The following is a 17,553-nucleotide window of genomic DNA, read 5'->3' as shown; positions in this document are numbered from 1 at the left end:
GATAAAACGGGCGGAGAAATATAAAAGTAACGTATATTATATAGTTTCAATTTATTTTTTTTTAATTAAGGAGCAGGCACATATTTAAGATAAAGACCTGAACAAGTGTGTATGAAAGGTGCCAGACAAAGCAAGGAAGAAAAATACAAGGAAAAGAAACCCTTCCTTTGTCTGGTACCTTTCATACACACTTGCTCAGTTCTTTATATTATAATTATTGTTTGATTGTTTAAATTGTGAAGTTTTGTATATTATTTCTAACTGTGGGTATTGTGATGATACAGACGGAGACGAAGGTTTGGATTGAAGTCTGAAAATAAGGTATATTATATTATTAGCATCTTTCTAATTGTATTTAACGTAATGGTACAGCAGGTAACAGATTTTGATCTACGTATAGAGATAACGTATAATATTATACACAGTTTAATTGTAAGATTTAGTATATTTCTAATCGTAGACATCCTGACGATACAAGCATTGAAGAAGGGTTTGATCTAAGTATAAAAATCACGTATATTACATAGTTTATCAATAACATTGTTAGGTTGACTTTCTTTGTTATTGTAAGCAAGGTGATGATACAGTTGGCGAAGACGTTTTTGAGATAAGTATAAAAATAACGTATACTATATAGTTTGATCATTAAATTGCGGGGTTTAGTATATTTCTAATTGTAGACATCTTGATGATACAGTCGTGAAGATTTAATCTAAGGGTAACGTATATTATGTAGTTTGATCGTATAAATCGTATCAATCATATCGTATTGGTTAAGAGCGAATGCGCTTCAAAAACCTTTAAATGTTTTGTGAAACGTCCATGCATAGAGATACAATTTTGAAAAGCAATATAAAAAATATCCATTGTTAATTTTACAATTTTGAATGTATGTAATCATTATTTCAAATGATCAAATATCTAATAGACACACAAGTATTTCTCATTGTCAAGAGTCGTAGAATAATTTTTGCTATTCATTTGACATATCCACCTTTATACATTCGAGAGCTTCAATTAATTGATATGCAAATTCAAATAATATCTATTGTCACGGTTCATTATTTATTGAAATCGAATATTATGTTGTAAGTTCTTTATTAATGGCATTATGAAAATTATTAATTGAATTAAAAATTGTTTGTCTCAAACTTCAGATCGTTTCAAATTGTTAGAGTTCTTTGAATTAGGATGTTTTCCCGAGAGACGATTTACAATTTTTGACAAATAACTTATCTCCCCTAGTGTTTGGAATATGCAAATAGTTGTAAAAAATCATTATAATCTATATTGTAAGAACCATAATCGAGTCTATATATATTTGGATATGATCTCTTTTTCTACGATATTTTAGTGAAGGCAAATTAAGACACTTTTATCTTTCTGAATAAGATAAACTGTGAGGTTGAGTTTCTTTTTAATTGTCATTCATTCATTCATTCATTCATTCATTCATTCATTCATTCATTCATTCATTCATGCATTCATTCATTCATTTATTCATTCATTCATTCGTTCATTCATTCATTCATTCATTCATTCATCCCAAGATCTGATGATCGTTGGAGGAATACACGGGATGTAGCTCTCACCACTTTCCGACATCCTTCTCTGTAGCTGGCATTCTCCAAGACTTCTTCCATCTTCATTCCTGTCCATTCCTTGATATTGTCTATCCAAACTTTCCTTTGTCTTCCCCTTCTTCTTCCACCTTCCAGGATACTCTCCATCACCGTTCTGCACAAACCTTAATGCATCAACAAACCTGTTCTCCTGCACGATCTTGCACTTCTTGCAGTACGTCTTTATTGATTCTGTGTTCTGTATTTGTCACCAGCAGGAGATTTCGATAACTTTTCATCTCAAAAGCAGAGATTCTGCGCCCTAATTCCGTAGTTTATGTCCATGCCTCGCAGCCGTCTAGTAAAATGGAAAGTACCAGCGATTTGTTCAGTTTAATTTTTATTTCGAAACTGATTGGTCTATTCCATATTCTTTTCCATCATGATAGCAGCCTTTTGTTGATTAACTGGTGAAAAAAAACAACTTTGTGGGCTGAAAATTTGGCTGGGTCTTGCTCCATAACTTACTTGTTACCGGCGATGTGTTAATAAAAATTAAATTACATTAAAAGAAAATAGTAGAAAATGATGATAATATTAGCCTTGTTCTATTATATAATGGCAAAAAAGGAATTAATGAGGACCGTGATGATGATGATGGTGGTGATGATGATGATGATGATGATGATGATAAAAAAATCGAAGTAAGCATTGGGTCCTGGATATAAAGAGTTAATCAGTGTGGTATTGTGTAACATTCTTTAAGTTGAATTTTCTCTGATCTTGAATCAGACGTCTGTCTGTGACTTATTGTACGTGATAAATTTACATGGAAATAAAAGTAGTTTGTGATTCCATTGGAAAAGTACAGATTTTGATTATGTATGATGGAAAAGCACATCAAAGAAGAATGTTACTGTTCTTCTTCTTCTCCTCCGCCGCCTCCTCCTCCTCCTCCTCCCCTCTCTCCTCTCTTCTTCTTCTTCTCTTCTTCATTCTCTATTCTTCTTTCTTCTTATTAATTATTTTTATTACTATTATTATTATTATTATTTTATTATATTATTATTATTATTATTATTATTATTATTATTATTATTATTATTATTATTATTATTATTATTATTATTATTATTTAATTATTATTATTATATTTATTATTATTATTATTATTATTATTATTATTATTATTATTTTATTATCATTATTATTTTATTATTTATTATTATTATTATATTATTATTATTATTATTTATTATATTATTATTATTATTATTATTATTATTATATTATTTATTATTATATTATTATTATTATTATTATTATTATTATATTATATATTTTATTATTATTTATCATTATTATTATTATTATTATTATTATTATTATTATTATTATTATTATATATATTATTATTATTATTATTATTATTATTATTATTATTATTATTATTATTATATATTATTATTATTATTATTATTATTAATATTAATATTATATCTTGTCTTAAGGATAGAAACAGTTCAGTACACCACAACGCAGCGTCGTAACAAACTAGGAGCTGATGAAACCCATTTCCATCGGGTGTTGCTGCAATTGTGTTTGTCACTTGACCATCTTGCTCTTCCAAAATTTAAGAAAAAATTAGTTATTCCTACCAATTCCAGATTCCAGACATATCCAATAAAAGTCGTTTTATTTGATTCTCAGACCCAGTCCCAAGCCCCCCATGACCCAAACGGATAGAATTCATCGATGTTTTATTGGAGCCCAGAATAAATTGGTTGTTGTAAAATTGCTCCAATATTATAATTCTGTTTTCATGTCTCTCTCGCCTCGTGTGTGTTTTTTTGTTTGTTTATTTTTAAGTCGTAAACGAAGTGACAGGTTTTATTTTCCAAAAAATTAATAAATGGGTATAAATAATAAAAATGATGATGATAATAATAATAAATAATAATAATAATAATAATAATAATAATAATAATAATAATAATAATAATAATAATAATAATAATGATAGCAATAAGCATATTTCTATAGCGCCTTTTGTCGAAACCTCAGAGCGCTTAAAACTTTATTTTGTTTTAATGTTGATACTATATCGTCAGTTATTTGTTTATTTTACAAGATTTAACCCATACAAAATGATAAACTGAATCTGGTCATGAATTGTTACCACAGCTTTATGTGTGCTTTCAATTTGATTTTAAAAAAATGGAATTTACTCAGCTATAAATTAAGAACTGAATTGAAAGGTGTGCCTGGGAGTGCACATCGAGTACACAAATGGTCAACAAAAGGAGATCAGCAAACCGACTGGTACTCGCACTTCAATCTACAAGTCAGAGACAGATGCAATCCATAAAGCTGTTAAGCAAATCCTCTCAGAAAATGAAAAACCAAGACACATAGTGATTTTAACAGATGCTAAGAAAATTCTGGAGGATATAATGATGTCCTTTGCGGATGATATAGACGCCTTGGTGGAAGACCTCATGAAGCTAAGCAAGTTTACCAACATGGTACTGCAGTGGATTCCAGGACACTGTGAGATACTTGGAAATCAGATCGCTGACCAACTGGCAAAGGCAGGCAGTCGCATGCAGCAACCCTCCCCAATGTACTCAACAGTAGAAATTAACAAAATGGCCAAATTTATCCAGTCTCAGAGATGGAGAGAGAAGCACCCAGAATACAACATGAATGACCCAATCAAGGTGCTCGACAGAAAGGAACAGGTCATCATCTTCAGACTGAGAACTGGACACAACCAGTTAAAGGAACATATGTGGAGGATGTCCAGAGCAGGTGCCTCTGGACAATGTGACTGCGGACTTGAAAATGAAAATGGACATCATGTCCTAATGGAATGTCCAAAGTACAACCAATTGAGAAGGAACTTCTGGCCTGACCCAACCTCATACTCAAAGAAGCTGTACGGCAGTGAGGACGACCTCAGGACCACTGTGGGCTTCATTCACCAGACCGGACTGACCATGTGACGTGACGGGAACGAAGAAGAAGAAGAAGAAGAAAGGTGTGCGAGTTTGTTCCCAAACCACGTGTACGTATTTTCAGGTCTGATAGTCTAAATGATTTTGGGTTCATTATTTAAATAGAAATATTATTCTCAAACCACCTCAAAATATTGTCCATTACAACATGTTCAACATTATAACGGGCCTATAATTGCGTCCGGTTATCTGACCTGCATAGATGTGCATGTCGGACCCAAATGATAATTACAGATATAACGTTTTGTGGGCAAAAGCTTGTTAGCGTTCAATGCACGTCTATGTGGTCAAGTAGTATGATACTCGCTTTTGGATCGGAAGGTCCTGGGTTCGAGCCTCGCTCGGGGCATAGTTGAGTCCTTGGAGAAGTCCCTTTACTCACAGGTGTAAAATGAGTACCTGGCCGTTGGCAGCGTTGTCTCTGTCCGAAAAAATTGTAATATCGCCTAACAGGCGTCATGTACGGTCCTACGTGTTAAATGTTGCTGCATGTTGGACAGGGACCCCTTGTAATGCGCTTTGAACAACATTAGTGGATATTGCTCTATATAAAAGCTCAATTTTAATATTATTGTTTTAAAAGCTTGTCAGTCTGCAAATTTGTGAAATAGATCAATCTGTACTCGTACATATCTCTGTAAAGCATCATCTCTTTTCCACAATTTTCCTAATTCCTAGAGTATCCAAAATTGACGTAACAAAACAATAAATATGGAACAATAATGTGACGTAAAAATACTGGTTCGAATCTCATTGGAAGTGTAACACTAGTCATCTGGAAGGCTAGATACGTAAATTGTACAACGGATATTCTGGTTTCAGAGTGATGGCATCTGGTTTTTCTAGCCTAAGGAAAAGGTGTTCAATACAGATTATCCATACTCTCTCGCTCTTTTTCAACCAGGTATCAGTAAAGATGAGGAAGATAGATTGAAATGGTTCGGACATGTAAAGAGACGAGAGAGGGAGTACGTAGGAAGAAACTATTGGATAGACAATTAGCGGGAAAGAGGAAAAAGGGACGCCCAAAGACTAGATGGTTGGATAGAGTAAAGGATGATATGAAAGAACTGGGCCTGGAGGAAGATGATGCCATGAACCGAGATGCATGGAGATGTGGCATTCATTATGGCAACCCTGCAAAATGCTGGGATAAGCTGAAAGAAGAAGAAAAAGGTCTTTGACTATACATTCTGCTAATAAAGCAATCAAACCACATTATGATTCAATATGTAACCTATTCATTGTTAAAGTCCGCCCCCATGAGTTTACACTCTTCCAGTGAGTCTGGAACCGGAACAGAGGAATGCCTGACGTCAGGACTTCTCTACCCTATTCGGTCAAGTATGTCACCGTGATATTTTATATGTGTACCTATTCGTCATGACGTCATCATCATAATCAATACACATCAATAATATTTATTCTGCAACGTTAGAAGTCTAGGTCGAGTAAAATAATAATAATGGCGCGAATATTAAGTTTAGTCTGGGGCGTGTGGTGTGTTTATCCTATTGTAATTCGAACAGTTTCCAGTTCCCCGTCATGCCGGATACAGTGATATAAAGTACACAGTACACAGTATACGCACAGACAAACACAGTGCATTAATTCCAGGTCAGTGTGTAGTTTCGTCGTCGTCCACTTGAAATGAATCGTCTCCTGTCCATTTGTATAATATAGAATGACCATCGTCAGAGTGTACATAATTTGAGTGGAAATAATATAATTTCCTTTCAATAATAGTTTACTATTACATCAATGTTTACCAATGCTTGAAATATAATTCTTTTTATCAAGTATCCATAATATATTGTACGATGACGTCTCGTGTTGGGCATAATATGATATTGAAGTATCGATATATCGATATGAAAGATAATATCGAATCATATCGATTTCAAAATGCAATATCGATATCGATATATATTAACCTCGTAGTTTACCAGGGCTGCCAAAATCACACACGCAGAGAATCATTTCTTCATTTCTTGTTGTAATCGACTTGTAATAAGGGAGCCAAAAAGCATCACAAAATAAGTGTACTATGAAGAAAAACAATGGAAAAACGAAGAAATTTTTCGTGAATTGAGGTATTCGTGGTAGGGGTTTGCTTCGATAAATGTCGATATATCGTATCGTATCGATATCGGAATTTATGATATCGCCAATACTTACGACGTCAGTCACTGTTGTCTGTGTTGATTTTCCAAAGAGTATAAAAACACACCTCAAAGATTGAATTCAATGTTTTCTCTGTCGGATAAAAAGATAATTAAATTCCACAAAACAGACGTCATACATCGTCCTACATGTTATTTGTTACAGTTCGCTATAGACCCCTTGTAAAGTGATTTGAGCATATTTAGTGGAGATTGCGATATATAAATGCTTTAAAAAAATTTTTTCGGGGGGAGGGGGGGGGGGGTTTGGTTGTATTCCAAAGAGTATAAAAACACACCTCAAAGATTGAATTTGTATTGTGTATCATACAAAAGTCAAGAAAAAAAGTGAGTAGTGTTAGAGTAAGTTATAAAGTAATTTAGAGACATTGGAAAATAATAATATAATAATAATAATAATAATAATAATAATAATAATAATAATAATAATAATAATAATAATAATAATAATAATAATAATAATAATAATAAAATAATAATAATAATAATATAATAATAATAATAATAATAATAATAATAATAATAATAATAATAATAATAATAATAATAATAATAATAATAATAACAATAATAACAATAATAATAATAACAACAAAAATAATAATAATAATAATAATGATAATGATTATAATAATAATGATAATAATAATAATAATAATAATAATAATAATAATAATAATAATAATAATAATAATAATAATATAATAATAATAATAATAATAATAATAATAATAATAATATAATAATAGTAATAATAATAATAATCCTTCCTTAAAAATATAGCATTGTGGAGAACATTGTGCTTATTTGAGTCAATAAAAAAAATGATACGGCGCAGAACTCTACTGAAAGATTTCAAAATTAGAAATGTATTTTTTACAGATAGATAAACAGATAACTTGATTTCCTTTTATAATTTAAAGTCAGTTTGAAAGTTCGTTGAGTCACACAGATATCATAAAATACGTACCGACGACGCTAAACAGTCCCAAAATCAACCAATTTCGTCACTGTAAAAAGTTGTCAATTTGCGCTATTTATTTATGACATCAAGTATTATTATTACTTCCGTTGTGTTGTTGATTTAGCGGTGATCAATGTTGTTATGTAGTAGTATGTTCTAATTGCGTGTATGTTTGTGTGTGTGTGCGTGTGTGTGTTTGTGTGTGTTGTGTGTAGTGTATGCATGTGTGTGTGTGTGTTGGCATTTTTGAGCAAATCGTGGCATTCAAAGTGATATTATTCACTTGATCACATGAAGGTATTCGGCTTTACACAAATTTTAAACAAGTTTCACCGATTAACAACGTCAACTAATATTACTGCTGATATTACTGTCGTTTTTATGCCATCGATGTGATAATTATTGCCCTGGGAAATATTTAATTAAACGTTGTCGGCAAACTGTCAATTGTATCTGTCTAGCTTCTAGCCCGAACAAACTTGATATTTTCGCGTCTGCTTCAGATTTTCATTTGACCTCACATAAGTTAGGTAAACGGGAGACATTCCGAAAGCTCCTACATCCCCAGTATTCTTTCAATTTGTATTTTCACCGTATATCTTTTGTCAGGCGTTTATTTATTCAATTTGTCATCAGAAAGAAGCGTTTTAAAAACTCTAGAACAAACCTTGATAGATTTGTGAAAGTTTAAAATTTCCTAATTTGACCATTGTTTTGATTCTCGGCCGCCATTTTAATTTGTGAAGTATTGAAAGGTAGTGCAAAGCAGTCCGAGGATTATTTTTCTATTAGGGTTAGTCATAATGCTAGGGTGTTTATTTTCTTATCAGGGTTAGTTAAAGGTAGTCTTGGTTTTACTTTTTCTTGGGGTTAGTTGAGGAAATATTATTTAAGTTGTTTCCCTTTGTAGGAGCTTTCGGTAGGCCTCCCAAGTCAAGCATGGTAAAGACTTGTAACTCATTGATATTGATATCTACTGACTGATAAACTAAAATCATGCCGAATAAAGCATGGCAGCGACGACAAGCACATCGATTAAAGTGTGCATCTAATCGTAATTAAGCTAATCAAGAAAATGATTCAGGCAATATCGAATGAAAATAGTTCTTTCCCCCCGAAATTGCGGGCTTTTTACTAGTAATAATAAATAATAATAATAATAATAATAATAATAATAATAATATATAATAATAATAATAATAATTAATAATAATAATAATAAACAATAATTAATTACAACAACAACAACAACATATAATAATAATAATAATAATAATAATAATAATAATAATAATAATAATAATAATAATAATAATAATAATAATAATAATAATAATAATAAATAGGTCTTATTATAGCCCTTTACCACACGTGTACATATATGCAGGTCTGACATCCGAACCGAACCCACTTATGAGATTTCTATTACAACAATGAATTGGCCCATAAGGAATTGGGTTATCAGGCCTGCAAATAAGTGCCCGTCGGTTTACCCCTTCTAAAGAGGCACCAAGCTACCAAAATGGTGATGATGTCTGTTGATATTGGAAACAATAAGTACGGATATTGCTCTCTCTCTCTCTCTCTTTCTCTCTCTCTCTCTTTCTTTCTTTCTATCTCTCTCTCTCTCTCTCTCTCTCTCTCTCTCTCTCTCTCTCTTTCTATCTCTTCTTTTTAATATCTCCTCTTTTCTCTCTCTCTCTCTCTCTCTCATTCCCTCTCTCTCTCTCTCTCTCTCTCTCATTCCCTCTCTCTCTCTATCATTCCCTCTCTCTCTCTCATTCTCTCTCTCTCTCATTCTCTCTCTCTCTCATTCCCTCTCTCTCTCACTCTCTCACTCTCACACACTCTCTTTCTCCCTCTCTTCTAATTTCTCTTTTTTTTCTCTTAATCTCTCTCTCCAACACACACACACACGCCACAAACACAAACCACACACATAACACACACACACACCCAGACAAACCACACACACACACACATAACACACACACACACACACCCAGACAGACCACACACACAAACAACACAAATAACACACACACACACACACACACACTATTGGCAGACGATCAACCACTAATTAAGTAAACATAATAACCCAAACAACCTTTGTAAACATCAACAACAACAACAACAACAACAACAACAACAACAACAACAACCATAATATCATGTATGGAATACAGGACCCATTACATTGTAGTCAGTCATCCGTGACGACCAGTTGGAATTGAAATAGCATGCACTCACTCCGGCATAGTGTTTTAAATGATAATTTGATGTCGTCATCACTTTCATAGTCACCACAACCACCACCACCACCACCACCATCACTACTACTACTACTGCTACTACTACTACTACTACTACTACTACTACTACTACTACTACTACTACTACTACTACTAATACATCACCTCCATCGCCAACACCAACATCACCATCACAATCCTCAACATCCTCTTCCTCCTCCTCCTCCTCCTCCTCCTCCTCATCATCATCATCATCATCATCATCATCATCACCTTTATCATCATCAAGATCGTATTCATCATCATCATCATCATTATCATCACGATCACAATCCTCAGTATCCTCCTCCTCCTCTTCATCCTCCTTCTTCTACTCCTGCTCCTCCTCCTCCTCCTCCTCCTCATCATCATCATCATCATCATCATCATCATCATCATCATCATCATCATCATCTGGGAAAGTAACTTAAACATTTAGATGGTCAATGACTTCGCTGGCCCAGTTAAAATGTGCCATGTTATATTTATATTCAATCAAATCTTATTGAAATATATTGCTTTGTTTTGCTGGTGCAAGAATTATACTCTGCATATTTTGTGTTAATTTGTCTATTAGATAAATTTTAAAAATTGAATTTTAAAGAATTCAAAACATAACGTTTTACAATAGAATACGAATCGTTAAATCGATAAAAAAGTGTTTTTATCGTTAAAAGTTAAAAATAACAATCACATTATTAGCCTCCACCGAGAGTTCATTTTTGAATTCCAATTAGATAAATTTGATTACAAATTTGATTATCTGCGATAAACATCACCCGTCCACGTCTACGAAAACACGTTTGTTTATTGTTTATGTTTACTCCGTCACGTGATTACGTGAGTCAAGGCGTGACCTTCGTAAAGCCCCCCCCCCCCCCCCACCCAAAAAAAAAAATAAGACGAAGGTCAAGGAGAAAACAAAAATTATGATTTGTAATCACTAGCCCAACCAATAGAATCACTTGTTTCCTTGAGAGCTCATATAAACAACTACTCATTTTTAACTTTCGTTTGGTGATCGGGTCTGCTCTCGTGACGTAGATAATGTTTTGATCAATATCAGGTCTTTGGTCTATAGGAGGCGATCGTCTAGGTCACCTTGAACTTTTCAAGTGATGATAACCAATCTTATCAATCGACATGTAAGGGAAATGATATTGGACACTGGTGTAGCTGTTGGAGAGTTTGTTTTGGTTGGGTTTTTTTTAAAGATTTGTTTGTTTATGTCTTTGTCTGATTGTGTTTTGTTTGTTTTTCTGATTGTTTTGAAGATTTAAAAAAAGTAAAATTGTGATCAATTGTCCCGATTTGGTCTTATCTCTGTCGGTGTTGAACTGATGTGAAAAAGTGATATTTAAGGTAAAGTGGTTAGAAATGTGAGTAGTAGTAAGAAGTAGGTTGGTAGTTAGGTATCTAAGGTGCTTACAATATTGCCACGCGGAAGTATAATGGACTACCTAACAAAACTATGTGTATTATTCTTGAACGTTTATAGCCTGGTTAATACAGTTCAGTGAGAATTATTCATGAACGCGGATGGCAAAAAACAATAACAAAGACTTGGGTGACGTCATCTTCGTTCTATCTATTAACATTGAAGGTTACAAAAAGGTTTAGGTGCGGCAAGTTTAAATTAGTTTGGCGGATGCTGTGAGTATTTTACCTAAACGCATAGCATCAATACCAACTCGACATAATACCGCTTTGAAATTTTACGTCTCCCCTGATCAATACGCTTCAACAGTCGTTACGTCACTTCCCTCGTTATGACGCATGGTAACTTTGTAACTGGCTCTAAACTATCGGAACAATGGCGGACGCCCTTATGAAATGTTTCTCCAAATGAGCATAAAAGCGTATCCAGAGGAAAATAAACATTTTAAATATGATCATGTTTTGATTTTTACACATTCTGATCATATGACAAGTGAAAAAGTTCTAGCCAGCATGAAGAATAAAAAGTAACGATTTTCTGTGTTTAGAACCACGATGGCCGCCGTTTCTGGGCGACGTGACATCAGACTATTGACTCCAATTCCATCCCAAGTTTGGAATTGATTATCATGATATTTTCTAGGGGCAATGAACTCCAAATCAACAACAACAACAACAACAACAACAACAACAACCACAACAACAACAACCCAAGGAAAGACAATCAGTAATCATCATCTTGTTTATTTTCCTATCATTCTTGGTCAATCTAATTGATAACTGGTTTTTTATGAGCTTGAATCAAGTGTAAACTTTATACCAAACTGATATTTTAATATCCACTAAACGTGCACAAAGCGCTTTACAAAAGGTCCCAGACCAACAGCAACACTTATCGTGTAGAACTAGACATGACGCCTGTTAGGCGATATTACATTTTTTTTCGACAGATGCAACGTAGTTGACGGCTAGGAGCTCATTTTACACCTGAGTACGGTGAGAGAATGTGAGTATCGAGACTATGAGTGGAGCGAGGCTCGAACCCAGAAACTTCCGATCCGTAAACGAGAGTCATACCACTAGACCACATAGCCGCATTTAAGGGAAATATTTCTATCTGTCTCAAAGTGTGGAAAAGTGGAGATAAGGAGTTTTGGTAAATCGCTCTTCACTCCGTTTTTTTCCCATTTTGAGATATTGTTGATTATTTCCAATAAAATTGCTCATTCGATCTATTGTTTTATCGTGTCTAGACTTCAAAATCATACAAATATTTTCAGGAAATTATTGTGCCAAAATAAAGTTTACATTTCAATTTATCTCATGGATGGAAAATCTCAAAAAGTAGAAAAATCGACTTAACCAGTTTTGGAAAATCGCTCTTCACTTAGATTGTGCGGCTATGTGGTCTTGTGCTATGACAAATGCCTTCGGATCGGAAAGGCCGGAGTTCGACTCCCGCTTTGAGCAGCGCATTCTCTCACCGTACTCACGTGTAAAATGAGTACGTGCCTGGCCGTTAACAGCTCTGTTGGAAAAATTGTAATATCGCCTAACAGGCGTCATGCCTCTTTCTACATATTAAGCGTTGCTGCTGGCAAGTGACCCCTTATAAAGCGCTTGAGAACGTTTTGTAGACATTGAGCTATACAAGAGCTCAATTTTATTTCCTTTTTTAATAAGATTCAACTATACAATTTCTATTAATGTAATATCGATGGTCCGAGGATCAAAACTCTAAATTCCTGATTGACACGATCTGCGAATCAAAACTGGTCTTCATACGAGCTGTCATCAGAGGACTGATCCGCCCAAAATTAAATAAAAGATAGTTAGCAAAGCTTATATGTAAACTTCAGAGGTTTGATCCGCCGATTGTGACAATCGAGACTTCAGAGGTTAGATCCGCCGATTGTAACATTCTAGACTTCAGAGGTTTGATCCGCCGATTGTGACAATCGAGACTTCAGAGGTTTGATCCGCCGATTGTGACAATCGAGACTTCAGAGGTTAGATCCGCCGATTGTAACATTCTAGACTTCAGAGGTTTGATCCGCCGATTGTGACAATCGAGACTTCAGAGGTTTGATCCGCCGATTGTGACAATCGAGACTTCAGAGGTTTGATCCGCCGATTGTGACAATCGAGACTTCAGAGGTTTGATCCGCCGATTGTGACAATCGAGACTTCAGAGGTTTGATCCGCCGATTGTGACAATCGAGACTTCAGAGGTTTGATCCGCCGACCATCTATGTATAACTCACCCCCTCAAACCAGAGTTTCAATGAATGGCACACTATCGATTAAAAAGAAAAAAGATCCCTGCAAAGTTTAGATACCGGCTTAAAAAAAAAAGTAAAACAAAACATCATTAATCAGTGTTTTCTCCCTTGGGTGGTCTGTACACACATGACACTCATGCGCCCTCTACCGCCCACTGTGCATGTGTCCACTACCGGTCAGCTGGCCGAGCATGCCTTTAATTAATTACCAGCGTCGAAAATCAATGTGGCCTTGCCTTCCTTCATCAATAGTTAGGTCAATGACGTCTTTGGAAGGTTTATCTTCGGATTTAACGAATTCTAGATTTTTTCAACACTCGTCTATTATTGTGGGAATGCGTTTGCCATCAATTATGTCCCTTGGCTATGTCCACGACAGTGAACACTTATGAGGACATCTCATATCAAAACAACATTAATCAATACGGATGATTTCTACGAGTGAACAAAACTCACAGATCACATAACACATCGATGTTGTGCTCTCGGCTAAAATACTCACAACAATGCCATCCGGAAATAAAACGGACCTTCACACAAAACTATGAGTAACATTGAAGGTTTATAGATAGAATGCGCTTGGATAAGAAGCTCATAACATTGCCATCCGGAAGTATAACGGACCAACACACAAACTGTGTGTATCAATGAACGTTTATAGTCAGGTTAATACAGTTTAGTGAGAATTACTCATAAACCCGGATGGCAAAAAACAACAACAAAGACCCGAGTGACGTCATCTTTGAACTATCTATAAAAACAACATTATTTAATACAGATGATTTCTACGAGTGAACTAAACTCACAGATCACACAACACATCGACATCAGCTGTCTTTTCAATCGTTGTTGTGCTCTTGGCTAAAGAACTCACAACAATGCCATCCGGAAATAAAACGGACCTACACACAAAACTATGTGTAACATTGAAAGTTTATAGTCTGGTTATTAAAGTTTAGTGAGAATTACTCATAAAAATGGATGGCAAAAAACAATAGCAAAGACCTGAGTGACGTCAACTTTGCTCTATATATATAACAAAAACTCCGATAAACTTTGGCTCTAACTGTTTTTGTTATAATTCTGAACTTTTAAGTGATTACTCTTAAAATTAAAATTATACCCTTCCGCCACGACATCATAACATATCATCGCATTGACATTCCACGAACGAATATAAATAATTCATCAAACAAGATGTCTGATGTCAACAGGAATCGCCTTTGTTGTCCAATAAGTGAGCAAATTGGGGGTAAATAATCTTGCGCAAGTAAAAAACAAACAAACCCGAAAGTGCCTGAAGGGGGGATCGAACCCTGGACCTCCCGGGTCACAGTACAATGCCTTAACCACTCGGCCACTTCGCCCCCTATTTACTATTACTTTTTAAGTAAAATTCATTAGCTAGTATTCTTAGTTTTTTTTTTCTCAATAATACGAGACTATAATTTTGTTGTTTCTCTCTTTCCAGACATAAAAAGGAAAATTCCAGTGCTAGGAAAAATACACAAGTCTATAATCCCAGCTTCTAGAATGTTGTCTTTCGTGAGTCCCAAAACAATATTGGACTTCAAACTGTGTGTCTTAATGAACTGACGATTCAATCGGACACTTTGATGACTGTCGTAGGAGGTTGGAGCTTTGACTGATTGGTTGGGAATCTTGGATCCATCCCCGATGATCATGGAGACCGTTTGGAATCTGTGTCTAAAACGTGTGTCGGCCTTGGTCCTCGTTCTTGTCTTGACATTGAGCTGCATCAATCTGGTGTTGTCTTCCCACGTGAAATACAGGACGTCAAAGCCACGTCATCACGGCCACGTCAAAATATCACCAGTCCAAGAGAATGACGGGGAGGGCGAGAAGGAGGAAAAAAACTTGAAATTGTCAAGGTAACCAGTTTTATGGTTTTTCCTTTATTTAGCGTTTAATTTATCATCATTATCATCATCATCATCATCATCATCATCATCATCATCATCATCATCATCAGGGGGGCCAGCGTGGCTCAGCAGTACGGTCTTTGCTTTGTACCCGAAAGGTACCGAGTTCGATCACCCGCCGCTGCGTTGTGTGGCCTTGAGCAAGCCATCTCGCCCTAGTTCTATTTGCTACTCTTCACTGCGGCTGATGCCTGGGTTATTCCAGTCTCCCCTTGGAATAGACTCTAAAGAGAATAATTTCTCCTATGGGATGAATAAAGGGAATTTCATTTTCATCATCATCATTATCATCATCAGCATCATCATCATCATCATCATCATCATCATCATCGTCGTCGTCGTCATCATCCTTCTCCTCCTCCTCCTCCTCCTCCTCCTCATCCTCATCATCATCATGATTTAAACTAAATCTAAAAGTCTAAATGAGCTTTATATAGCGCAATATCCACTATATGTGCTCAAAACGCTTTACAAAGGGTTCCTGGTCAACAGCAACATTTAACATGTAGGACGGAACATAACGCCTGTGAGGCGATATTACAATTTTTCGGGCAAAGACAGCGCTGATAACGACCAGGTACTCATTTAACACCTGAGTACGGTGAGAGAAAGTGAGTAAGGGGCCTTTTCCAAGGACTCAATTATGCGCTGAGCGCGAGGCTATAACCCAGGACCTTCCGATCCGAAAGCGAGTGTCATACCACAAGACCACATAGCCGCAAATGACTAATATCACAGAAGGTACCGAACAGGGAAATTCCAATCATCACGGCACTGCATCCAAACATCTGACCAAGTCACTCATGACCACAAACTAGAAGTGAAGGCCAATCGATTTACTTTGTCGGCATATAATGAAGACAGCTATGTCCTCGTCCCAAGAATCATTTCTGTACCCTGGTTATATCATGTTACACTGTAATGACAAACGTCTATTCAAATTATTTGTTGAGCCATAACATCTTTACTTTGGGGTTAAAAACAAACAAAAAAATACCCCTTTTATATTGAGCAAAATCCACTAAACGTGCTCAAAGCGCTTTACAAAGGGTCACTAGCCAACAGCAACAGCAAGACATGACGGGTGTTAGGCGATATTACTGTCTTTTTCGGACAGAGACAACGCTGTTAACGGCCAGGTATTCATTTTACACCTGAGTACGGTGAGAGCGAGTGAGTAAAGAGCCTTTTCCAAGGACTCAACTATGCGCCAATCGAGGCTCGAACCCAGGACGTTCCGATCCGAAATCGAGCGCCATACGACAAGACACCACATAATTCACCAAAAAACTTAACTCTCTCCTCACCAATTTCAGGATTTTCACACCCAACTAGCACAAAATTAGATTATTTTATCACTCTGACACAATATCAGTAAAGGTCTTGCCATACATAATTTCTTTAGCAAAACATGCTTTACAACACAATGTTAATTTTCTTTAAATTTTATGATGCACAAAAGAAATTTGAATAAAAAAATGTTGGTTGTTTCATAACGAATGAGAATGTGACGATTTTCCTGTAGTTGGTATGGAAAGGGCTAATGATTACGTCATAATCAAGGGGAAGGGGAGACAACCCGCATTTGAACTATAGTGAATGGCGCATGCCATGTCAATTGGTCATCAAGCTGATAATGTCCATTAATTGGTGTCTTGATTAGTTTTTATATATTCGATATCGGCAGGTGGTGGATGTTAACTAGGACATAAAACTGACCATTATATTTGGTACTTAACAATTAACGTAATAGTAATAATAATAATAAAAATAATAATAATAATAAATAATAATAATAATATATAATATATAATAATAATAATAATAATAATAATAATAATAATAATAATAATAATAATTAATAATAATAA

At 35.0% G+C, this 17,553-nt stretch overlaps 1 protein-coding gene across 2 annotated transcripts in view; it reads left to right on the top strand.

The window, feature by feature from the left end:
- Positions 1-17,553, top strand: part of LOC144970031 (glycine receptor subunit alpha-2-like) — a 190,755-nt gene that overhangs the window by 116,805 nt on the left and 56,397 nt on the right. For both annotated transcript variants that reach the window (XM_078909212.1, XM_078909211.1), the window contains exon 4: positions 15,211-15,631. In XM_078909212.1, coding sequence (XP_078765338.1) covers positions 15,417-15,631 — 215 coding nt within the window. In that variant the 5' untranslated portion in view covers positions 15,211-15,416. The remainder of the gene's footprint in view (positions 1-15,210; positions 15,632-17,553) is intronic.

This window comes from Berghia stephanieae, chromosome 4, assembly GCF_034508935.2.
Source record: "Berghia stephanieae isolate SIO BIC M18660-M18661 chromosome 4, UCSD_Bste_1.3, whole genome shotgun sequence".
Classification (NCBI taxonomy): Eukaryota; Metazoa; Mollusca; class Gastropoda; order Nudibranchia; family Aeolidiidae; genus Berghia; species Berghia stephanieae.
This window is presented reverse-complemented; position numbering and strand designations above follow the sequence as displayed.